We start from the raw sequence: 24,965 nt of genomic DNA, 5'->3' as shown, positions 1-24,965 counted from the left end.
TTTCAGTTCAAGCTGCTTAGCATGATCTCACATTTGCCAATTTCTCTATCTCTTCCCCCTCTGTTGTGTGTGTGTGAGATATTCTCACTTTTGCCATTTCTTCTGTCCCTTTCAACTGATCTGTGAGTGAGTGTGTGGAGGGCGGAAGGCGTTCCCTCAGTGGCTCTCCTCTTCTGAGATTGTGTAAAAACATAAGTCAATGTAGTGTAAGCAGCTTGAAAAGAAAGTAATTGAACTTGTTGAGATGGTTGATCAAACTGAAATATTACTGTCATGGTCCAGTTACGCTACATGTATATGTATTTGTTTTTGTTTTTCTCACTTTCTTTCTTGCTTCCCTGCTCACAACGCGATGCCTGGGTGGACCTAATCATGGGCTCCCGGTTGCTGTCCTCACACCTGCAAGCAATTTCTCACCTGAGGTTCATCATCCTGTTTACCAGCCACTTCTGAAGGCAGTTGCTTGGAGCCCTTTGTCGCTGGACTACTGTGTAACATTCGTTAGTGCAATTCTAGCTTTGGAAATATTTTGATTTCTCTTTGTGCTTTGCTTGGCATTTAACATTTTGTCCTTGTATATAGATTTTCCGTGCCCCGCCTTGAGACCCTGTTCGTGAGTGTGGCAGTTGCAGTGAGCCTGTGGAGCCCCCCACCCTCCATGGACCTCTGGATTCGCTGGACCCCTTCTCCCCACTTGTATATAGTGCACTCTGTGTCATGTAAATAAAAAAATGTTTATTGTGATTCGTAGTCTGCGCTTGAGTCCTGCTCAGCCTTGACAATTTTTAGTCACTTTCGGTTCAAGCTGCTTAGATTCCCATGATCTCACATTTGCCATTTGTGTGTGTGTGTGTGTGTGTTTGTCCCACATATTGCATACTCTGCTTTTGTCCTCAAATCGGGTAGGAAGTGTCTGTGTGGTTGAGCTGGTCTGGTCTGTCTAGACTTTCACTAGATAGATCAGGCTGCACCCACCTGTGAAACAGGTGGAGGGTCACCAGGACATGCAGAACTCTTGCCTCCTTAGTAGAAAGGGCCACTGCCAGAGGCGGAGGGCTGTGAGGCATCCAACCCCCATCTCATCAATAGGGGGGTATGATCTGAAATAACAATAGATTGATAATTGCAAGTTTCAATAAGTGGAAGAGGACATTTATCAGTGACAAATGAATTTATCCAATAGAACATTTTGTGGACAGGAATATAGTCGGAGCATGCCCTGGATGAGTATCCTTATTAGAGCTTCTTTCTAGGTTAGAGAGCACACAGCTTGTACCTCCAGCTAAAATGAGATTGTGTATTGTCATATCCAGAATTCACGAGAATTAATAGACAATTAAGGTTTCATCATCCCATTTGGGGGCGTAAATGTTGGCTTAAATCAGTTCATAAAGTTGTCCATAAAGTCCATAATGTTGGCCAACCACAGTAATACGGACCCATAATAAGGACCCATAGGATCAGATAAAATGGTTGATACAGGAAATGGGACGTTTTTACCCATAAGGATGGCCACCCCTCTGTCTTAGAGTTAAAGTTGGAATGGACTATTTGGCCAACCCAACCAGTCTTCAATCTATATCGGTCTGCTATACAAAGGTGAGTCCCCTGTGGAAAAGACATAGCAGATTTTTTCAGTTGTGTAAGCACCTTTTTGTGCTTAACAGGGTGATTCATAGACTTAATGATCCAACTTACAAAGTTGGCTGCATAACCCGTAAGCTTCGCCTGTATATTGACAGCAGCCATAGAGTTATCTAATCAAAGAGCAACAGTATGAATGTGTGTGTGTGTGATAGCCACTAACGTCTAATCACATTTATGTGAATTAACTTATATTTAAGCTATTTTACTTTAAATGTAAGTGATATTTTCTTTTGAAAATCCTCTAAATTAACTAGTTTTAACTATAGACCTGGTAACTAGTCTGGGATATTTGTAGCTGATGCTCCATTTTTGTACCAGTAGGTGGCAGTGTGAGACCATGGTTTGGCCTGTTGTTAGTAGTCAGAAGCATGCTCAGCACTGTTTTCTCATAATGTTACATGTACTCCCTGCCTTATCATTTCTTTCCTGCTTGCAGGCTAGTATTGTACCAGAAATAGAAAATAAAAGCAGTCACACCCGATATATTGCATAGATTAGTTATTAAGGTCAGAAACTGAAAGCACAGAAACATTGTTTAGTCTAGTAAATTCAACGTTCTGTAATGTTACTGATCGGCTCCACCTTTATAGTGTGTTGTTTTAGTTGTTTGTTTTCTGCCATAAAGTATTTACTTAAATTCAGTGTACATATCAAGATGGTAGTGATTACACCATTCTTTCGGAATCTTTCGAAATTCATGGATTATCTTTTTAGCATTCATTTTGAAGCGAGTTTCATAAGAAAATCGGCTTTGTCTATGACAGTGGAATATGTTCATTCTCTTTGTCTATCTGATAACGGAACACGTATTGAGAATATGTGAAATCCTATCTCGCTCTTGACGGAAGCAGTTGCATCTTTTCCCTCTCCCTTCCCTTATCTTTCCTGCTTGGCTTCTCATGTCCTTGTGTATTCTCGTGTAACTTTCTAACCCTCAGAGAGTCTCTCAGTCTTGTTCTCTAAGACCTAAAGAATTATGAATTTGATCAACTGGTCCCTTAACGAAATTGACACCCTATTTTTGATGAGAAGCCTGGGCTCGGGAGAGCCTGATTGTCCTGCAGAGCCCCTTGCTGCCGGATACTTGATGGTCGGTTGCGTCGTGTGTCTGGCGACACTCTCAATAGAGGACGTTGAACGAGATCTACCCATTCGGAACCATGATAACAGAGTTCTGGCTGATCGGAGCTGGCTTGAACCTGGCTTATCGAAAACAAAGAAAGCGGTCCCACAAGGCTGGCCGACGTGATTGACGATGGGCAATCTCTGAGTACTCACACTGCGTTTATTGAACGCAATATGGATAAGATCTTAGAGAAACTCACGGCTCTGCAATGGGAAATTGACAGATCAAGTGACCAGTGATGGACATTAGACCAACTGTGAAATTGCATGCAGTTGTTCACATTAACCCAAACAATCATCTCCTTCACTCATTTGGCTCCTGAACAAGAAATTCTCTCTGATCGTATCCTTCAAGGACACCTGCGTCGGATCAGGACTGTTGACTTTGCTTAACCAGGTAAAAGGACACTCTCTCTCAAGTTGAACAGGACACACACACGTACACTGACGCAGATGTACACTCTCCCCCCTCCAAACGCCTCCAATGGTTGCACCCACCCGATGCAGACGGCGATTGACCGGGCCAGCGTGGAATCATGCTGCTGTCTACACTGGCGACCTCTCACCCCATTTACCCATCCCTGTTGCTTGTCATGTGTTTTCATGGTGTTACAGTGTGAAGATTCATGTGCTTTTTGTGCTGAGGAATTTTTGTTTTCTGTTCTCATACTGATCCCCTACCAGGAGCTCAGTCTGAGTAGAGTTCTCTTTTTTCCTCCTCCACTCCCCTATTGTGTTGTACATTTCACTGTTTTTCTGTAAGCTCCCTGTTCTGACCTGTCTCCCCAATGTGATGTTTGTGTATGTATGGTCAGAAGGGGTCCAATTTTGCTGCAGGCAACTGCTAGTGACAAATAAAGCTTCATCATCATCATCATAATGTGAGCTATTTTTGGAAAAAGTAAATACACAGTTGTACTACTATAAAGTAACAAAAGACTGCATGAGCTTGAATTGGAATAAATAATGGAGCAACGACTAGCCACGTCTCCCTGGCTAGTAATTTCTTTCCTGGTTGCAGGAAAGTAATTTTGGAGTAATTTTTGACCAGGATATGTCCTTCAATGCACATATTAAACAAATATGTAGGACTGCTTTCTTCCATTTGTGCAATATCTCTGAAATGAGGAATATCCTGTCTCAACGTGACGCTAAAAACCTAGTTGTAACACATGATACTTTACCACTACAGAACGTAGAGGAAGTTAGGATCTTGGGTTTATGTTCTCTAGAAATCGACTAAGGAGCACGTGACACACAGCTAAAAGAACAGTTAACATTTATTTAAACAAAACCATAAATAGTCATTCAACAATTCACAATTCCAATAGTCCATGTTTGTCAGCCTGTGTACTCAGTTCAGAGTTCTTTTCAGTCTTTTCTGTTCAGGTGTGTGAAGTGTGTGTGGATAGTGTTAATGTTAGTAGTACTACCCAGGCAGTGTATTGTTTTGAGATCTCATAAGCTTATCTGTCAGGAAGTAACGCGTCTGTCACTTCTAAGTAGGCTGCAAACCTTCCTCCATCGCAGCTGGGATCCTGAATCCTGGCTCGCTGCAGGTGAATTTACTGGTCTCACTCGCACAATTTCACACTCCAACAAAAAGACCAACCTGCACAGGGCAGTGAACACATTTTGCATTAATATTATAAAACAACTTAATCAACACTAGTGACCATACACCTCTCATTTTCGTAAATGACAACTTAATGCAATCGATAATAACAGAATTAAAGAACCTTAAAATGGTTTCCATAGGCACTTATCACACAAAATTAACTCACATCTCCTCTTTTGTGAACAGCAGTAACAATAATCCAGCGCTTACTGAATTGTGAGAATGCACCTCATCGATGCACGAGAGAAGTACAAAACGTGGTCGCAGTACTATTTATTCAAAGACTGGTCATATTTATTTCACTTCAGTTCATTTTTATTTCAAACATGTACATTCACCATCATTACATAATATCATTCAATTCTTTTGTTTGAAAAGGAGTAGGCAGAAGTATACACTTATTTGCCCCTACCCCCTCAAATTTTACATCTCATTCATTTAATTTTCTTTTAGTCTTAAATTAAACAAACAAACAAATGAAACAACAGCAAAACAAACAAAAAAATGACAATATCATTTTTTTCATATAAATAAAGACAGAATACGTAAATTCGATTCACAAATAATGAAACAAACAAACCAAAACATCACTTCAATTACGGTCCTGGGTTTACCCCGTTTTCTTCATTCTTATATTTGTTTAAGATTTGTTTTTTATATTTTATTTTAAACTGGTTTATGTTAGGGGTGGGTGATATAAACGATAAACGATATAATTTTGGCCAACGATAGAGATTTTGACTATATCGCTCTATCGCGATGGCGCATGTTGATGATGTCATCAAACTGCGACTGTTTTGGTTGAAAGCATCGCAGCGGCTACAACCATTATCATCTGCAAATTATACTGGGCGACAGTCATAGCAAAGAGATGAAGCACTTTTGAAATATGGGGAAAGCCAAAAACTGCGCTTCCTCCACTTCCGTAACATTGATTCATTAATGTTGAATTCTCTCGCAGCTGTTCTATTCTCATGTTGTTGCAGTATATTAATAACTAACCTCGTATTGTGGATGAATAATCTTAGTTGTTCTCCTGACTGAAGTTTGGCCCGTGTATAGCATCCTGCTATGCGATTGCATTTGTCCCTGACCACCAGAATCCCTCACGTTAAGTTTTAATGAGTGATAAAAAAAAGTTGGCGTTCATCCTTCATCCTTCACTGTGCTAATGTTATGCTTAAATAGCTGTGTCGCTAGCAATCACGTAGCACAACATTATATACCAGGTAGTCCAACTTCAGTAACCCTACAAACGCCACTGCTGTTTAGTTTCCTGTTTTCATTTATGTTGGAAGTGGTAGCAGAGCTGTACGTTTGAATTAGTTTCAAAAATCTCTCAGTCAGAACATGGTATGTCATGTTTAGGTGTAAACTAGCGAGCTAACTTCCTGTTAACTTCTAACTCCGTTAAATGTAATAACTTCTGTTTTCATGGACGCATGGATGTTAAACTTAATTGTTACACCTGATAAAGCAGCAACGCTGATAATTTTATTAAAGATGAAAGAATTTAGACCGTTTTTAACTCTCAGTGTTCCTTTGACTTTGGGACCTGAAGTAGACGGAGTTTTGGACCCAGATTACTCCGCGAGGCTCCTCACTACAGCAGCTGTAATGCTCTGACAATCCATCAAGCAGTGCGGCTTAACAAAGTTGTACTAAAACATTTTTTAACAGATTTCTGCACGCCAAAATCGGTTCGAGGTCCGTAAGCACAACCAGAATTCATACATAAGGCACACTCTCGATTTTTGAGAAAATTAAAGGATTTTAAGTGCCTTATAGTGCGGAAAATACGTTATACAGAAGAAAAGAATATATCGCGATATATATCGTTACTGCACATGCTTCAAATTATATCGCGATATGAATTTTAGGCCATATCGCCCAGCCCTAGTTTATGTTGTTACTTTCTTTTATTTGTTCTGTTCTGACTGTTCCGTAATTTAACTCCCGCTATTGAGATAGACATACTTTGTCGTTCTAGGACTTTGTATTTTTAAATTCCATTTTCCTCTTAAGTTATACCCCCCTTCTCTTTCTATAAACAATTTACAGATGTCTTTTGGAAGCATTTTATTTCTTGCTTTATATATTATTTGCGTTGTTTCAAACTTCACCAAGTCTTGGAATTTCATGCATTTTGATAAAGAGTGCATTTGTATGTTCCCTGTACCCTGCATTATTTATTATTCTAATGGCCCTTTTCTGCATTATAGTTATTGTTTGTGTATTACTTCTGCATGTGTTTCCCCAGACCTCTACACAATAGCTCATATATGGTAGTAGTGAAGCACAGTATAATATGTGAAGTGCTTTCTGATCCAAGATTTGCTTTGTTTTCCCCAGAACGGCAATGCCTCCTTTCCAATTTCCCCCTAACAATGATGGTGGTCAATGATCACACCAAGAAATTTTATTTCATTTACTCTTTCTAAATATACATTGTCAACACATATTTCTACTTCGATATTTTTCTTATGGTTTCCAAATAACATAAATTTGCTTTTATCTAGATTTAATGATAATTTATTTATATCAAACCACTTCTTTAATATCTTTAATCCCTGTGTGATCACCTCCAAAACCTGTGGCAATTCCACACCTGAACAAAATATATTTGTGTCATCTGCAAATATTACAAACTTTAGAATCTTCGATACTTGGCAAATATAATTTTTATACATAATAAACCTTCTGCCCCACAGGCAGGAGGCTCAGGAGCATTAAATGCAAAACCACCAGACAGAGAAACAGCTTCATTCCAGAAACTGTGAGACTTCTCAGTCAATAATGGACAAGAACTGTTATTGTAGCACCTAATCACTACTGACATCGTCACTTTATCAATGCTAGACATCATGCCATTTGCTGCTATAGTATTTATACCTACATTTCTATATCTATACTCCATACTGGTACTCAGGTTGTTGCACTCTATTTATTTTATTTGTATTATTTTAATACTTGCATTTATAATACTCAGGTTGCTGCACTTAATTTATTTGAAATACTTATTACTTGTTATTCTGTTTTCTTTTTATTCAGTTTCTTCGTTACTCTGTTTCTTTCGCTCCGGGACCACGTGCACGTAATTTTCGTTACACCTCATGTAAACATGTGATGCGAATGACAATAAAGAATCCATGAATTCTTTTGGACCTAATACTGATCTTTGAGGTATGTCACAAGCAACATCCATCAATTTAGATTCCTACTCATTTATTTGTACATATTGTTGCATATTCACTACATAGCTTTTTATCACTCCAAAATCACTCCCCTAAACCCATACTTTCCATTTTTTTTATTAGAATTTCATGACTGACAGTATCGAATAGGGCTGCCACAAACGTTTATTTTGATAGTCGACTAGTCACCGATTATTTTTGCGATTAGTCCACTAATCAGATCATGCAACATAGAGCTTACTGCACCAGCATGCATCTGCTCTAATATAACTATCATTAGCTTACAGCTTTAAGTGTATGTGCTAACTAAAAAATAAAGACAAGATGATAGTTTATTAAATTTTAATTAAATTTGCAGATTGTTTCGGTGAAGTTTAATAAACTCAGCCGTCTGCTCCTTGCTATCTAAAATATAACAGGACACCAGAGTAAATTCTCAAGCATCTCACACTTCTGATGATCAGCTGTCTGCTTGACGTTTATTCAGCTGTGTAAAAACTATAACTTTAATCTCAGCCAAACCAATTTACTCAGGAACAAATAAAATACTGAAAAAAGCCAAACAATAACATTTTTAAGTTATCTAAGTGACTTGGATATCATGTTTAACCTGAGTAGCGAAAGACGGCGGTGGGTTTGAAAATGGTTTGCCAGGAGTCCGGTGTTCTCACCGGCTCTAGCGAGCCTTGAACCCCGGCTAGCTATCGAGCTAGTGGGTAACAGACGTCTCTGAAAATGTCGGGGCGCTTTTGAAAATATGTGGTGTCTTGATAAACTGAGCACATATTTGAGGTTTACACAGCTACATTCTCTCCTGAAATATGTTAAACATTTATTTTGTGACCCAGAAAGAATAATAAGAGTAATATTAAAACTAACTAGCTGCTGCCATTTTTGGAATCTTCTGTTTCAGTCCGTTATTACACTCTTAAATCCTACTACTTATTCCTGTGTCTTTTGGGATCTTACAAAGCTTCAAACGACGCGTCGACTATTAAATTAGTCTTCGACGATTTTGATAGTCGATGTAATCGTGACTAGTCGACTAATCGTGGCAGCCCTGGTATTGAACAGTTTTTTTTAATTTAAAAAAACTCCAAGTGTGTACTTCTTATTATGTAGGCAATTCACATTTGTCCACAAAACTGTCAAATCTTTTTATAAATTTTTATAAACTTTTTATAAATAGTCACTGGTCTATAATTTGCAAAGTGATGCTTTTTACCTGTTTTGTAAATTGGAATAACTTGAACAACTTTCATTTTTTCAGGAAAAAAACCTTTTTGAAAAGACAAGTTGAAAACGTATTTTAACGGTTTTCCAATACCATAAATAATCAGCAACTCTCTTACTGTTACAACATCAATGTCATTCCAATCTGTACTGGTTTTGTTCTTAAGTCCTCTAACGATGTCATATATTTCATTCTCTTCCACTGCTCTTAGAAACACTGAGCTTCTATTCCTTTCAATATTTTCACCAGTGTTCCTTTCTATTCCATCGGCCTTTATTTCCTCTGCCAGTTTTGGCCCCATATTTACGAAGAATTCATTAAAACCATTTGCTTTCTCTTTCATTTTGTTAATGCTTTTTGTCCCTTCTATAAAGTACCCAGGGTAATCATTGTTCCTTGATTCATTTTTGATTGTACTGTTTATGACATTCCATATACCTTTTGTGTTTTCTTTATTGTGTTCTAACCTTTTAATAAAATATTATATATATATATAAGATATAGGGTGTTCTTTTTTTCCTGGCATTTTGCAGTCCTTTAGTCATCCATGGTCTTCCTGCATAGTTGTGTTTCCTGTTGATTTCAATCACCTGGCAGTTTTTACCAAGTAATGTGTTACTAATGTGTGTTTAATGTGTTCTTAAAAATGCTTCATAAGGTTTATTAACTTCTTCGTGTTCATAAACATGAACATGAAGAAGTTTCTTGCTTTAAAAGTTAATTTTTAAGACAGTTAAATGTCTTCTCTGTTCGAATTCTTTTGTAAATAATCTTGTGTTCATTTCTGTTAATTTTATAATGGCAATTATAAGATGCAAAGACTGGTAAATGGTCACTTATATCATTGATTATCATTGATTGATTATCATCTCCTTACAGGAAATAAAACTTACTTCCTAGCTTTCAGAAAAAAACATCTCCGATTGGCTTAGAGTATCAAAGATAATACAGCACTTAAAAAACACATAGAATTTACACTACACTTAACTAACGATTAGCTTGCTATGCTAACGTAGTGAGTCAACTCACCGGAAATGAACAGGGATCATAAAAGAGGTACATCGGCATCAACCAAAAATGTCCGCATTTCCCAACAAGCGGAAGAGTAAAATCCTTTTTTTTTTTACAAGAAATAGGGAAAAATTCCTGGTGAGTTGCTCCGACCAGCATTTGTAGCCTTAACGTTGTTCTCCTTCGCGATAACGATTCAAGTTCACAAGCACTACACAATCTCAGAGTGTCACCTACTGACATTCTTTGGGAACTACAGTTCATTTCATGATGCAATTTTAGGTGGGTTACATAGTTCATGCATTTATTACTTCTAGGCTGGACGACTGTAATTCATTATTATCAGGATGTCCTAAAACTCCCTGACAAGCCTTCAGTTAATCCAAAATGCTGCAGCAAGAGTACTGGCAGGGACTAGAAAGAGAGAGCAAATTTCTCCGATATTGGCTTCCCTCCATTGACTCCCTGTTAAATCCAGAATTGAATTCAAAATCCTGCTTTTTGCATACAAGGTCTTAAATAATAAGGCCCCATCTTATCTTAATGACCTTATAGTACCGAATCACCCCATTAGAACACTTCCCTCTCGCATTGCAAGCTTACTTTTTGTTCCTAGAGTATTTAAAAGTAGAATGGGAGGGAGAGTTCTTCAGTTTTCAGGCCCCTCTTCCATGGAACCAGCTTCCAGTTTGGATTTGGGAGACAGACACTATCTCTATTTTAAGATTAGTCTTAAAACTTTCCTTTCTGAAGCATATAGTTAGAGCTGGATCAGGTGACCCTGAATCCTCCCTTAGTTATGCTGCAATAGGTGTAGGCTGCTAAGGGATTCCCATGATGCACTGAGTGTTTCTTCTTCAGATTCACATGGACCAAATTCAAATTCAAATTTTTATTTGTCACGTACACAGTCATACACAGTACGATATGTAGTGAAATTTTTTTTTAGAAAATGTGGATCCTGCATTCTGGGCTAAAGAGTAAAGGGCTTTAACGTTGTTAAGTGCTGCTGTTTTTGCAGCTTGTTATCAACACTCAATTCAAAACCTCTGAAGGTATGTAATTATTTTACTGCCTATAGAATTGGCTGCTTGCACATCTGGCAATGCACCAGTGCTGAAAGGTGTACACAGGCAACTTGTGCTCCCATCGAGTTGACATCTATTTCAGCAAGACCACGCTAAACCGCATGCTGCATCTATTACAATAGCATGGCTTCACAGAAGAAGTACCTGGGTGTTAAAATGGCCTGCCTGCAGTTCAAACCTTTGACCAAGAAAAAACACATCGAGTGCATCATGAAATGACATATATGACAAAAAGGACCCAGGACTGTGGAGCAGCTATCCTTTGGCAAACAAAAATGTGGGTTTTTTGACCCAGTATTTGAATTTCTCTGGTCTTGTTATATATTTCTTTGAAGAGGTATAAGATCATTTAGGTTTTTGTTGCTGACTTTATTATTATTATTTTTTTCCAATAATTATTATTTTCAATAATTAAATAAGAATAGTTGTGCACTCTTTAGTGTATTAGAGTCTTGACTTTAATTCAGTAGATGAGGTTAGAGGTGAGGAGGAGGATGACATTTTAACAAGACACCAATCATGCTGTCTCTTTCCTCCGCTTCTTTGATGACAAGAACCCTCTCAGGTGATAAAACAAAGGTATGCTCCTTCATATCTTGAGTTTGACTTGCAGATTAAGGTGCAGAATTTAAAATATATCTCTACAGATAACTGACTACACCTTTAAAACCTTTGTGTTACATCTTGTGTATCATTTGGAGAAAGACCTGTTAAGACCAGTTTGGAGAAAAACCTGACTACTTCAATCTCTCTGGTTGTTTCTGAAACTAAGGAGCATGTATTTCATGGTGTTTATGCTAGATTATTCTGATAGTGTCATATACGACACCGACTCATTGTCTTTAATATCTGCTGACAGCCAAACCCTCTGTAGTGGTTTGCTTTATCTTTTTTCTTTTCTTTTTATAGTATCCCAGTTTTGCTTTTTTGAGGAAAGCTGAATGAGGAATGACTCACAGTGTGCATTAGCAGTGACCTGTACAGAATAAATTAGCTGTGTCATAAAGGTGAGTCCAAGAGCAGATTAGACTAAAACCTTATAAATATTAGCATTATGCCAGATAAACAGCCCACCGTGCGGCCACTCCACGGTCCACTCTGTGGTGTTAGGACACGACTTAAGCAGGTCAGAGGTCACGTTGCTGGGGACAGTCTCTCTGGAGGTGATGATTTTCACTTTACCTTTGAAAAGATGACATATTACTACATTAATCCACAGCAGAGCTGAGCAAAGAGTAGCGAGGGTGTCTTGTTACCGGAGCTGTCCATCACAGTGAATATGACCCCGCCTCCAATCCCCATGCACTGTGGGTGCATGATGGAGGTGCACAGCAGCGCAGCAATGGCAGCATCTACTGCAGAGCCATTTTTCCAAAGAATGTCCCTGAAAGAGTTCATCGTTATCACTTTAGTGTTATTGTTATCATGTGTGAACAATTAATTTAATTTTAATCTTCATCAAAATTGTAATGTCCCACAATTAAATTGTCATGACAGAACAAAAAGAACATGCATACTCTCTGTCATATGGACCTGCATGAATAAACTTTCTGAATCCTTTATCATCCGCAACTGAAAATAGTTGTGGATGATTACTATACCTTTCTAATCTGACGTTGTTGTCCCTGGCTCTCTTTCTCTCTCTCTCCCTCCTGCTCTGTTCCTGTGCTACTGCCAGTGTAACTACCGCCCCTCCCCCCTCATCCCAGCGCAAAGCTCAAATGCGGAATGAAGCAAAAAAAAAGTGCAAGAGGGAGAGAGGGTGAGAGAAAGAAAAAGGTGGCCATGTCATTATGTCATTAGTTTTTCTTCTTTTATACCCTTTCTTGCCAGCCACGCTGTGGAGTACTTGGACTCGTGTGATGGAGCATTGTCCTGCATGAAAATCATGTTCCCTTTCAGTCGATTCACTCGGTACAACACATAAGTATGGGATATCACGCCCTCGCGTGTCCTGGCTGAAGAAACCTTTATTCACGCCTTTACGGCAGATGACGTGTGATGACACGCGCAAGGCCCCGCCCGCACATATAGCCGCTGCCATCACCGTCATCCCTCAGTTCTTACGCTCTTCACCTCGCTGAGAACACCTCTGCTGAGTTGGGCTAGCTAGCTACTGCTAGTTAGCTCCGTTGTCTGCCAACTTGAACCTAGCTTAACTGCCCCTGTTGGTGTTAGCCTCCACCGCCCAGCTGGTGCGTAGGCTGCCCGCGGAGCGCTATTTTCAAGTTTTTCTTGTGCAGCGTTTCGCTTTGCGTTTTGGGAATGGACTCCAAACCGAAGCGAGCAAAGCAGAAATCTTCTGTTCGCCCCTGTCCTCAGGGATGTGGTTTCTCTTTGCACGACAGCGACCAGCACGATGCCTGCCCTGTCTGCCTGGGGATCGTCCACGCTAGGAGAGCGTTGACGGAGCCCGAAGCTTGTGCGTTTTGTCGCCAGCTCCGACGCTCGACCCTGGAAAGACGGGTGACGTTTGTGGAAAGAGTGCTGGGACGCTCGGCTGTCGCACGGCATGACCCTCTTCTTTCCGAGTCTGGAGCCCCGGCTTCGTCCGAGTCCGAAGACGAAAATTTTCAGGTCGATGTCCCCGCGATTAGCTGGGCTGACCACATGGAATACGTTGACGGGTTAGCCGATGACGGACCGGAACCATGCAGGAGCGCTGACGGGCTTCAGCCTGGGTTGAAGCCCGCCAGCGCTCCCCAGGAAGACGATGACGTGCTGGACATCGGCCTGGACATCCATGGTTTGTCGGAGGATGAGCAGGAGAGCTCATTGTCGACCCAATATGCCGCCGCTGCTGCGCCGGTCGGCCACGATGACACCTCTCTTTTCTCCCTGTTTCGCCGTGCCGCTGAGAAGCTGCAGGTGGACTGGCCCTCTCCTCCACCAGCTCGGAAGCCGTCGCGGTTTGCGGGTTTTTTCCTTCCACCGGAGCCCGCAACGGCCAAAAACTGCCTCCCCATGTTCCCAGACTTTCTCTGCGAGCTAACAGCGTCATGGGACAAACCTCTGTCTACCCGCGTCACTGTGCCCGGCTATGGACAGTACATGGAATTGGACGGCGCCGAGGGAGCTGGTTTAGCTAACCCACCCCCTATGGAGCCGTCTCTGGCTGCTTATCTGGCCCCGTCCCATAACCATGGTGTCGGTGGCCCCGCAACTCTGCCGTCCAAGCACTGCAGATTCTCGGCCTCGCAGCTGGAGAAGATTTATCGGGCTCAGGCCGGCACCGCTCGAGCCATGAGCTCCGTCACCATGCTCCAGACGTACCAAGCAATGTGCCTGGCGGAGCTTGGATCGCTGGTTCCGGAGGACAGCCCGCTGTCACCTCTTCTTAACGAGGTTAGAGTCACCACGGATTACATCCTCCGTGCGTCTCGCTGTGCAGCGCTCTCCCTGGGCAGAGGGATGGCTTCGACAGTGGTGGCGCAGAGGCACCTGTGGCTGACCCTCTCCGACGTCCCTGATAGAGACAGAGCTGTGTATCTGGACGCACCAGTGTCTGCGGCTGGGTTATTCGGACATTCACTTGAAGCCATTCAGGCTAGATTCGATCTGAGGAAGAAGCAGACGGAAGCTCTGCGCGACATCATCCCCAGACGCCAGCCCCAGCCCAAGCCCACTGCTAGCTCTCACAGGCCCGCCGCTCCTCTGACAGCTGGCAAGAGACCGGCGCCCACTGCTGGAGTGGGAGGGCCGCCGGCGAGAGCACGTACTCCGGCCCGAGCTCCACGCCAGTCGGCCTGGGGCAAAGGCCCTCCCCCGGGCCCCCGACGGGACCCGACGCCCAGGAGGAAGAAGCCTCAGCCCTCCTAGCTGTGATTGCGAGTGGGGAAGGGATCCGGCAGCAGGGAGACGCTGCTCTTACCCCTCTGTTGCCGCACAAGAGGTGCCGCTTAAGTTCTGTTCAGGTTGTCAGCCCCAGAAGGCGCTGCACTTCCCTATCGCGGTCTCCCAAGCACATAACCCCTGCACACGGTTCAGATGTGTTGAATGTTCAAGCGACCACATCGAGTGTTCCCGCTGTTTTTCATTGTTATGCCCCGGAAAAGGTGCACCCAACAAAATGTATAAATGTACATGTTCCCATGTTGCAATCAATAAAGAGTGTTGTTTACTCTCAAACAATCTCAAATGCTCAACCTGCAGGCGAAATGAGCCAGGTCAGGCAGGGGATGCAGTCCCCTGCAGACACACTGGGGGGCGACAGCGCCCCGCCGTCAGTGCTGCAGGCCAGCCGGCTGGCTGCTCACTTCCCTCAGTGGCGCGCTTGCGCCCCCTCTCCGTGGGTGCTGCAAACCGTTGCCATGGGTTACCGGTTGCAGTTCCGGGTCAAGCCGCCTCGTTTCCAAAGAGTCGTGAACACGATTGTCAACCCCGAGGCAGCCTTGGTACTCAGAGAGGAAATACAGGCGCTATTACAGAAGAGAGCAATACGGGTGGTCCCCGCTTCGGAGACGGACAAAGGTTGGTACAGCCGTTATTTTGTCATTCCGAAGAAAGGGGGAGGGCTTCGTCCCATCCTCGACCTGCGAGTCTTGAACACGTACCTGCGAACGTACAGGTTCAAGATGCTAACACTCAGACAGCTCCTGAGTGCAGTCGGCCCGGGAGATTGGTTTGCGACAATCGATCTAACAGATGCTTATTTTCATGTCGCTATACACCCGAAACACAGGCAGTTTCTGAGGTTTGCATTCGAGGGCGTAGCCTACGAATACCTAGTGCTGCCGTTCGGGCTGTCGCTCGCTCCCCGCACCTTTACGAAATGTGCCGAGGCAGCGCTAGCGCCCCTCAGGAAGAGGGGCATCCGCATCTTGGCCTACCTGGACGACTGGGCTCTCGTGGCTTGCTCCAGAGAACAGGCGGAGACGCAGCTGTCGCGGGTTCTGTCACACATTCAGACACTGGGGTTCTCTGTGAACTTTCAGAAGAGCTCGCTAATCCCAGGTCAACAGATCGCTTTTCTCGGTCTGGAAATATGCTCTCTTTCCAGCCGCGCACGGTTGTCAGAGCACAGAGTGGCCGCGTTTCATCGCTGCCTCGCTCAATTTCAGCTGGGACGCAGACTGCGTTTCCAGACGATATTGCGCTTGTTGGGCATGATGGCATCTATGATCGCCGTAGTGCCGCTTGGGCTGTTGAAAATGAGAGCGTTTCAACGCTGGACTCTCTCTCACCGTTTGTGTGCTTCGCGTCACCTCCGGAGGAGGCTGCCGGTAACTGCGTCTTGCATGCTAGCTCTCCGTCCTTGGAGGGAGCCCGGGCTACTGCACCAGGGCTCTCGGATTGGGAGGGTGTTGTTTCGCAAGGTGGTGTCCACAGATGCTTCCCTAAGTGGGTGGGGAGCGCTGTGCGAGGGTGCGTCAGTGAGAGGGATCTGGTCCGCGGCTCAGCGCCAGCTGCACATCAACCACTTAGAGCTGTTAGCAGTGTTCTTAGCTCTAAAGCGTTTCCGTCCAGTCCTGCAGGGCCAGCATGTCTTAGTCAGGACGGACAATTCAACAGTGGTGTCTTATATAAACAGGCAGGGAGGAACACGCTCTCTTCCCCTGTTGCAGCTGTCTCGCTCTCTGCTGTTATGGTGCAGTGTTCATTTTCTGACTCTAAGAGCCACCCATGTCCCGGGCCACCTGAACCTGGGGCCGGACCTTCTCTCCAGGGGGGGTCCTCTGGTGAGAGAATGGAGGTTACACCCTTCAATAGTGGCTCAGATTTGGGATCTATTTGGCGAGGCGCAAATAGATCTTTTTGCTTCCAGGGTGAATGCTCACTGCCCCCTGTACTTCTCCATAATCGACCACGATGCACCCTTGGGCTTGGACGCGCTAGCGCACCAATGGCCAGACGTGCTCCTGTATGCATTTCCCCCAGTGGAAATGATTTCTCCAATTCTGGAGAGGGTGCGTCGGCATTCCCTCTCTCTGATCCTGGTGGCCCCTTGGTGGCCCGCGAAGTCGTGGTATGCAGAAATAATCAGCCTGCTTGCAGCAAGTCCTTGGCAGCTTCCTCTCCGCAGGGATCTCCTCTCTCAGGCGGGGGGGGAAGTGTTTCATCCGCGCCCGGATCTGTGGCACCTTCATGCTTACCTGCTGAGAGGTTAAACTTGGTTGCTAAGGGTCTGCCACCTAGTGTGGTAGCGACGATTCAGAGCGCCAGGGCCTCGTCTACTAGAGGCTTGTACGCTTACAAATGGCGAGCCTTCGAGCGATGGTGCCAGGACCGCCACACTCTCCCATTTCAGTGCTCTATTGTGGATGTTTTGACATTCCTGCAGGAGCTGTTGGATAAAGGCCTTTCGTTTTCGACGATCAAGGTTTATTTAGCGGCTATATCTGCTTGTCATATCGGTTTTGACGGGGTGACACCAGGTGCGCATCCCCTCGCCGTGCGTTTTCTGAAAGGGGTTCGCCGGCTGAGGCCCGTGCTTAAGTCCAGTGTCCCGGCTTGGGACTTGTCTTTGGTGCTGGAGGCCCTTTGTGGCCCTCCGTTTGAACCCGTTGAGTCGGTAGATATGAAACTTCTTTCGTATAAGACCGCATTACTTCTCGCTTTGGCCTCGGCGAAGCGAGTGGGGGACCTTCATGCGCTGTCTGTGCATCCTGCCTGCACACAGTTTTCTCCTGATGGCCGCAAGGTCGTATTGCGTCCGAATGCCGCCTATCTTCCCAAGGTCATGCCTGCATCTTATAGTTCAATGGAGTTTGAGTTGCTGAGCTTTTGCTCCCCTCCTTTTGAATCTGAGGAGCAGAGGAGGGTGCATTCTCTTTGTCCGGTGCGTGCGCTACGCACCTACATTGAGCGCACTCGGGATGTGCGTTTGTGTGACCAGTTGTTTGTCTGCTTCGCTAATCCGAATAGAGGTAGAGCTCTGTCCAGACAGAGGCTGTCCCACTGGATTGTAGAAGCTATCTCGCTGGCATACAGCACCGGAGGTTTTGCGTTGCCCCACGGGGTGGGAGCTCATTCCACCAGGGGGATGGCGACCTCATGGGCTCTTTTTAGAGGGGTGCCTGTGGCTGATATTTGTGCAGCGGCTAATTGGGCGTCGCCGCACACTTTTGTGCGGTTTTATCGGTTGGACGTTACAGCCCCTTCGGTGGCTCATGCTGTCCTTTCTGCTGGGTCTACCACTCACTAAGGATGTGGTGGTCCCGTTCCGGTTCGGTGGCTGCTCTGCGGGGCGTGTATATAGGTCCCATACTTATGTGTTGTACCGAGTGAATCGACTGAAAGGGAACGATTAGTTATGTCTATAACTTCTGTTCCCTGAAGGAGAGGAACGAGGTACAACACAGGGTGGCCCCACTGAGCAGTTGGCTCGGTGAAGAGCGGCTATCGAACTGAGGGATGACGGTGATGGCAGCGGCTATATGTGCGGGCGGGGCCTTGCGCGTGTCATCACACGTCATCTGCCGTAAAGGCGTGAATAAAGGTTTCTTCAGCCAGGACACGCGAGGGCGTGATATCCCATACTTATGTGTTGTACCTCGTTCCTCTCCTTCAGGGAACAGAAGTTATAGACATAACTAATCGTTTTTCTTGAAGGATGCAGACTTCTTCCTGTACCACTGCTTGAAGAAGGTGTCTTCCAGAAACTGGCAGTAGGACTGGGAGGCTCGCGATAAGGAGCCGGCTTGCGTCATTCACGTCAAAGACCCGGCTCTAAGAGCCATTTCGTTCACAACTGACACATCACTAAGGCACACACAAATTCTTTTTACACATACAAATCCTGATTTACAAGTACAAAATATTTATGACCACAATTTGAGCCCATATGTTCGCAGTTCTTGGAGATTTTTTAGCGTTTGCATTTGGATCAGTGCATAATCGTATGTGTAATGTGAAAAAAAAATGTATCAGAAGTTTCAAATGTTACTCACTTTCCAATCTCCGAACAATTCTCGGAGTCTGCGGCCACTGCAGCTTTTGAGAAACGGCAATTAGGGTCCTCGTCGTCCGACGGGGCAACCTGACCTTTACTTTTACATAACCATACCCCTAACCAAATACCACCAACTATTGCACAACCAAAAAAAACAAAAAAACAAATCCAGAAGATGGCGTGACCGTTTGGGCTGCATATTTTGGGACACCAAGAGAAGCAAGGTAGTGTCACCATAACCCCCTTGGGGCTATTAGGAGTCGTATTTGCCCCCTCAGTATTCTTGCTGGTGCAGAAAGTACCACGCTCCTCGTCTGACTCAGACATCGCTGTTTTCTTCTCTGCGTAACCATCAGTAGTTCACTTCCTCTGAAAGTTTACCGCTTGTTGATGATTCCCCAGACAGCACAGCTACGTGTTGCGCACATATTTCCGCTGTGTGGGCACTGATAGGCGCAGTGGCGTGTCTAGAAAATTTTTGTTGGGGGGGCCAGGTAGGGGCACAGATTTGGAGAAGGGTGGCAGATTTAATTGGCAGATAATGTTTTTAAAAAAAAATTCTACCAACCCTTAACCATAATTCAATAATCCTATAAACCTAATAACCAAATGCACTTTTAACTCTTATTAGAATGAGATTTTAACCACTACGGTGCAAAGTTTTTAGATACTGCGTTGATAAAGTACAAGAGATACAATCAGTGCTTTGTCAGTGTTTACTCAGCATTCAAGGACAGCAATATTTGCATAGTATTTTTACTGACATATACTGCACATATGTTTTGGGCAAAAACATTTTTGAATATTAAAATACGAACATTTGTAGCAAACAATTGACAAATTAGCCATTCCAATGCAAAACTTTCTCTGCCTGTTAAAAAAAGAAGATAATCTTCTCACAAACTGGTGTTTGATTTTGAAACAGGAAAAAAGTGGAGAAACAACTGAAAAGACTAATATTTGAATAAAACCTGAAAGCAAGTAAATACTTTCTATGCTGCCTTATGGTAAACTTTGGTAATATTGATAAAGAACAACACTGGCTGATGATGAAATACATTCAGCTGGCATGGTGACACTGCCAGTATAACCTGCAGGGCTGGACTGGGACAGAAAATCGGGCATTTTGACTACAGACCGACCCACCAGGTATTAAAGCCATAAAGCCTTTGAATGAAAACAAACCCTGTTGTGACAGTGATGTACAGTCTTTTTGGTATATGTATGATTTCTATACATTTTACGCCAGATAAAAACTTTGGTTGTAAGATTTAGATAATTATTTAATAAAAGCTAGATATTTTAAATGAGAATAGGAAAGAAAAGTATTTCTTTGTGCCCCCTTTCCCTGTTAATGCCCTACCTGGCCCCCTGGCAAAACTTTGCTAGACCCGCCCCTGCACAGTTACCAGCTGTCAGCTACATAAAAAAGGATCCTGGTGGGTGGTCTTCACGTTTCCCTCTCACCAGATATCCAAACCGACATCATGACCAGCAGCTTTACAGCTGTGGCTCCAGCAAACATCAGCTGATACTAGAAATTAATATTAAATAAATTCTAACAACAGCCGATCAAGCTTAAACGTGCTGCTGTTGTTTAGCGCGACATCTGCTGGTTTCGTCTTTCTGGCGCAAAGTGGGCGATAAACAAACAAGAGAGAAAAGCCGATCAGCTGATCATCGATCAGTTTCATGATTGAAGTAGCAACAGGAGAGGGAGGATGAGAGAAGAGGCAGCTGTGCAGCGTAAAGACAGAATAAATCCAGCTTTGTGTCTTTTTCCATTCTAGCTGAAGTTCGGGACAAACTGCGTCTCTTCTCAGCTCAATACGAAACGTGTAATATTTTCTCTGATTGAGGGACCATTCCATTTTTTTAAGGAGCCGTTGGCAACTCTACTAACTAACCTTATGAATAAAATAAAGTTCACTATCAGTAACATCATAGCAACCGAACAGCTGTATAAAAACTCCAAGCTGGCTAGAACGCGGTATGAGTTATTGCAACTGACAGTAAAAAGTCAGCACAACGAAAATAAACTCCACCTAAACTTAGTTCATATCTGACCCAGATAGACTGCAGGTCATAACTTCTTACCTGAAGTTCAGTTCACCTGACACTCGGACTGGCGGCTGCCTCGGGGCTCTCCTCCTGCCTCCCCTTCCCTCATCCACCTGCTGCCTCTGTGGAAGCCCCGCCATAGCCACCACCAAACAACGGAGTTATTTCTACACATCGACCTGCATCTGGCCAATCCACCACCTCTCATTGTTCATGCCGTTACAAAAAAAATAAAAAATAAGTCAAATAAGCCCGATGGCCAGTCCAGCTATGTTAACCTGCAACCAAATCTGCAGCTCCATACAGCAATGTTACGACTTAGATTACATCTTATAACTCATAACTATTATGTTAGCTGCCCTCTGTAGCATACTGTCTGAAATATTCCACGGCTGCAATAATTCTTTAAGTGTTATTTTTTCCTTGGTATTCTAATTTCGCCGAAGTTTACTAAACTCAACAAACTTAATATTACTTACCGGGACATTTATTCTGTCCTCATTTTCTTTCACCGAAAAATTGTTTCCTGCAGTGACGTCTTTCGTGCTTGGCTCTCCTACCTTTGCTAACGTGATGCACATAGCGCAGAAGCCGATGCTGCATTCACTTACACTCGGATATCTGAGCGTCACCGTGAAAACATAATCGGACATTTGATATTTGATTGAATTTTATTGTTTTGCCTTTGGGGTGGCACCTGGGGTGGCCAGTCTGGTTGGGGGGGTGGCCTGTGCCCCCCCAGGCCACCCCGCTGGACACGCCATTGACCATAGCCAAAGAAAGCTCGTTTATGACCAGCATCATGTAAATAAGCGCTCTGTAGAACCATCGCTCCATCCTCCAATCCAGCAGGTGGCGTCAGCGTGCCCGCAGGGTGAACGTCAGCCACAAACGAAGCCGAAGAAAACGTTAGCGTCATTTCCTGGTTGCTGTGCGACAAGCAACTGTAAAACTCGAAGCTCTGAACGCGGTCCTCTGTCATATAAATCTGCGAGTGGTCTCTGCGTGAGGCGAGCGGCTTTTCCCGGTGAGTGAGAGATTGAGCGTGAGGTCCGGAGCGCGCACAATGAATAAAAAGGGCTCTGAGAAAACACGCCATGTGGTAGCCTGGCTTAACAAAGCGGAGTGGGATCAGGTTCGGGACTACCTTTACTCGATGGACTCCTCTCTGCAGAGGTTTGCGTTAGAGAGGATATCGGCTTGGAGGGCCAGGTGCGCTGATAGTTTTCCCGTGGCCGTGGACTGCACAGCAGACCTCGTGCGCTGCCAGGTGCGGGACCGGTCCGGACAGCTTACCGGAGATGACTTGACCCTGATGTACGGGACGGCCCTGGTAAGATTTGTTAATCTTATCACGGATCGCCAGCAGGGGAGAAAGGCCCAGCCGCTGAGGCAACTGGCTGGAAACTTGAACATCCCCGAGTGGGTGGTGGATCTGAGGCACGAAATCATGCGTGGGACTCTTCCTTCTTTGAAATGGTGCCGAAAGGGATGTAAGGTGGCCCTGGAGTGGCTCCAGCAGGAGTTTTGGTCCAGACAGCTGGGAGGAGGCCCCGATGAGCAGCTCGTTGCCAGGCAGAAAGAAGTGGATGCCTGCAGAAACGCTCGGGAGCTGCTGATCTCTTTTCAGAAGGACCAGTACCAAGCTTTTGATGATGGGTCTCCTGAAGACAAGGGGAAGAGCTTGTGGCAGGCCCCCTTAGCAGACATGAGTTCGTTGCTGGGTGAGATCAAGCAGTTTGCACTGGGGTCCAGGGAGCTGTTGATTGATGTGCTGCTGGAAGACGGTTTTCTTGTTCCTACCATGGAGCAGCTGGAAGCATTAGGCTGTGCAACATCTGACAGTGCCAGTCCCACTGAGCCCAGAGTCCCACAAACCTTCCTGCGCTTTTGGCTGCCCCTGCTAAAGATGCTTAACTCTTCGTCTTTCATTCACCTCTTCCTGGAGAAGCTCTTTGTGGAACTGAAGCTGCTCAGCAAAGAGCCCAACGGTCACAGGTGTTTCTATATTTCTGCATGGATTTCAGAAGTCTTCCTCTGCAACAACAACAAATTTGAATATCATTTTGAGACAAGGTTGCAGAAGAAAGCCAGAATGAAGGACAGGATTTTCATCGACCGCATCAAGCTGAGGTGGCAGCAGCTTCTCTCTGCATGTCTGGATGCCCCCTGCATCAGCACACCTCACCTGATCCAGCTAGTCCTGGATGACATGGAGCATCCCCCCCCTCAGGAAACCAGAGAGAAGCTGTTCCAGCTCTGCTCCATCTACACACAGACAGAGCGCTCAGAGGCCAGCACACCTCTGCAGCAGCAGCAGCCCATATATACTGTGAGTATGCTGCTGGACCAGATGCAACACTCCTCACCGATGGACTCGGAGAGAAGTGAGGAGCGCAAATGGGCAGACGTGCAGGCTGAAAGAGCACTTGCCCTCAGAGGTTCTCCGTGGCAGGTGTGCACTGATAATGTCACATGGGAGAACTATGCCCTTGGTAAAGTTCCTGGACAGTCGGACGACCCGTCGTGCCTCATGGTGGACAATTATTCGATAATGACTGTGTTTGACCAGCCAGTGGAGCTGGAGAGCAGCGCGACACGTAGCAGCATCCCCGGGGCCTCGGCTCCAGCCCGGCCAGCTGAGGGCCTCCTCTGGAGCAACAGCGAGCTCAACTAACTGAAATGTGGACTGAAGCTTTTTTAAGTTACTTGTGTTGTTTTTGTTACTTGTGTTATTTTTTGTTTTATGTTAAGCACAAGATTGTTGTTGTTGTTGTCATTCCAGCCTCCGCTGACTCTTGTTGTGCTAGAAGCAGTTTTGAAGCAAAAATACAATATTCAGAAGACAAAATGTTGTGGAATTTTAACCATGAGCACAGTGCAGGTTCAGCAGTTGTGATTGTTTCTGTCCAGTCGAGCTCGTTAACTAAACATGTTGGCAGAAGCAGAAATAAAACTTTCAGAAGACAAAATGTTCTGATTTAAAGAAGGACCAAAGGAAGGAAAGCATAGGTTTTGATTAAGTCTGATAAACTAGAATTATAAGGTATTGTTACATTAAAAGGAGCAAAATGAAATAAAAAGGCTATATCAAAAACAGGTTATAACATAGGAAATGTGAGGTTTTAAAATGAAGTTAGTGTCAGCGTTTTAAGAGAGTGGTAAAATGATGAGTAACGTTGAAGAATATATATAAATACAAGTCTATAAGTCAAGAACATAATTAGGATAAGGCTTTTGATTAAAGAGTCCCAACTATGATAAGTTAGGGAGATGCAGGAAAAGGTGTTTTGTTTCCTTTGCAGAAGATCTCGGCGACCACAGGGGGTGAGGATCCTGGAGGCCCGAGGCCGGATGGACCACAAGAGAGGGTCAGAGCGAGGACACAATGTATTGCGACCTCTGGTGTACCAGAGGTCGAGAGAGGGAGTGTGGAGCAGGGAAATTATTTTACTGCTATTGTTAAATAATCGTCATCATCACCATTGCATTAATAATATAATCTGCAGCATTGATATTGCATTCAGAGGTTTAAACAGTGTGTGTCTTTCAGAAAGACTAAGTTGCAGAAAGTTTGCATTAATGAAAGCAGAGTCTAAGTTATTCTGAGGAGCAGGTTAGACGAGGCTATTTGATGAGCCTCTGGTCTGGTGGAAGGTCAGAAGTGCAACGGGTGAGATGAGAGAGCATTTGAGGACGACATATACACACACACACTTAGTTAGAGAGAATCATTTATAGGTGAGAGGTTAGTTATGTTTACTCGCAACTGTGAAAGAGGAACAGTTTCTTGTTGTCTCGGCAAGAAAGAGGAAATACCTGGTGTGAATACGTATGAATGGACGGTGACTGGACGGACGAACTGAACTAAGGTTGGACCAACTGGACACTGAGGTAAAGACTGGACTAAGGCTAAGCACATGACTGATGACTGTTCTGTTTTAAGTTCATTTTCATGACATAGATTGGATCATGAGTGGGGAAAACTGAGCATTTTTAGTTTTGTACATTATTTTGACACATGAAATGTGTCAAAATAAAGGGGGGATTTAAGGTTTAAGTTGAAATGGGTTTAGGATCATTTTAGGACTTTTGG

The 24,965-nt window shown here is 44.2% G+C and overlaps 1 protein-coding gene and 1 long non-coding RNA gene across 3 annotated transcripts; one reads left to right on the top strand and one right to left on the bottom strand.

Moving 5' to 3' along the window:
- Nucleotides 1-898: 898 nt before the first annotated feature.
- Nucleotides 899-12,256, bottom strand: LOC112434513 (uncharacterized). 2 transcript variants are annotated; one of them, XR_013101072.1, is made up of 4 exons: nucleotides 12,174-12,256; nucleotides 9,848-12,099; nucleotides 4,288-4,384; nucleotides 899-1,100 (listed from the first exon to the last, which is right to left on the bottom strand). It is a non-coding gene; the product is annotated as an uncharacterized LOC112434513 (long non-coding RNA). The 2 variants fall into 2 exon arrangements; XR_013101071.1 differs by lacking the exon at nucleotides 899-1,100 and having other exon boundaries at nucleotides 3,664-4,384.
- A 9,465-nt stretch (nucleotides 12,257-21,721) lies between these two features.
- Nucleotides 21,722-24,275, top strand: LOC112434514 (ribosomal biogenesis protein LAS1L-like). Its single transcript, XM_024802053.2, has one exon. It carries the CDS (start codon nucleotides 21,936-21,938, stop codon nucleotides 23,544-23,546), a length of 1,611 nt encoding a protein of 536 aa, XP_024657821.2. The 5' UTR covers nucleotides 21,722-21,935; the 3' UTR covers nucleotides 23,547-24,275.
- The last annotated feature ends 690 nt before the right edge of the window (nucleotides 24,276-24,965 follow it).

Source organism: Maylandia zebra, linkage group LG12, assembly GCF_041146795.1.
Source record: "Maylandia zebra isolate NMK-2024a linkage group LG12, Mzebra_GT3a, whole genome shotgun sequence".
Classification (NCBI taxonomy): Eukaryota; Metazoa; Chordata; class Actinopteri; order Cichliformes; family Cichlidae; genus Maylandia; species Maylandia zebra.
This window is presented reverse-complemented; position numbering and strand designations above follow the sequence as displayed.

Coding starts and splice junctions, on each gene's coding strand:
- LOC112434514 (XM_024802053.2), top strand. CDS start 21,936: ATGAATAAAAAGGGCTCTGAGAAAACACGCCATGTGGTAGCCTGGCTT.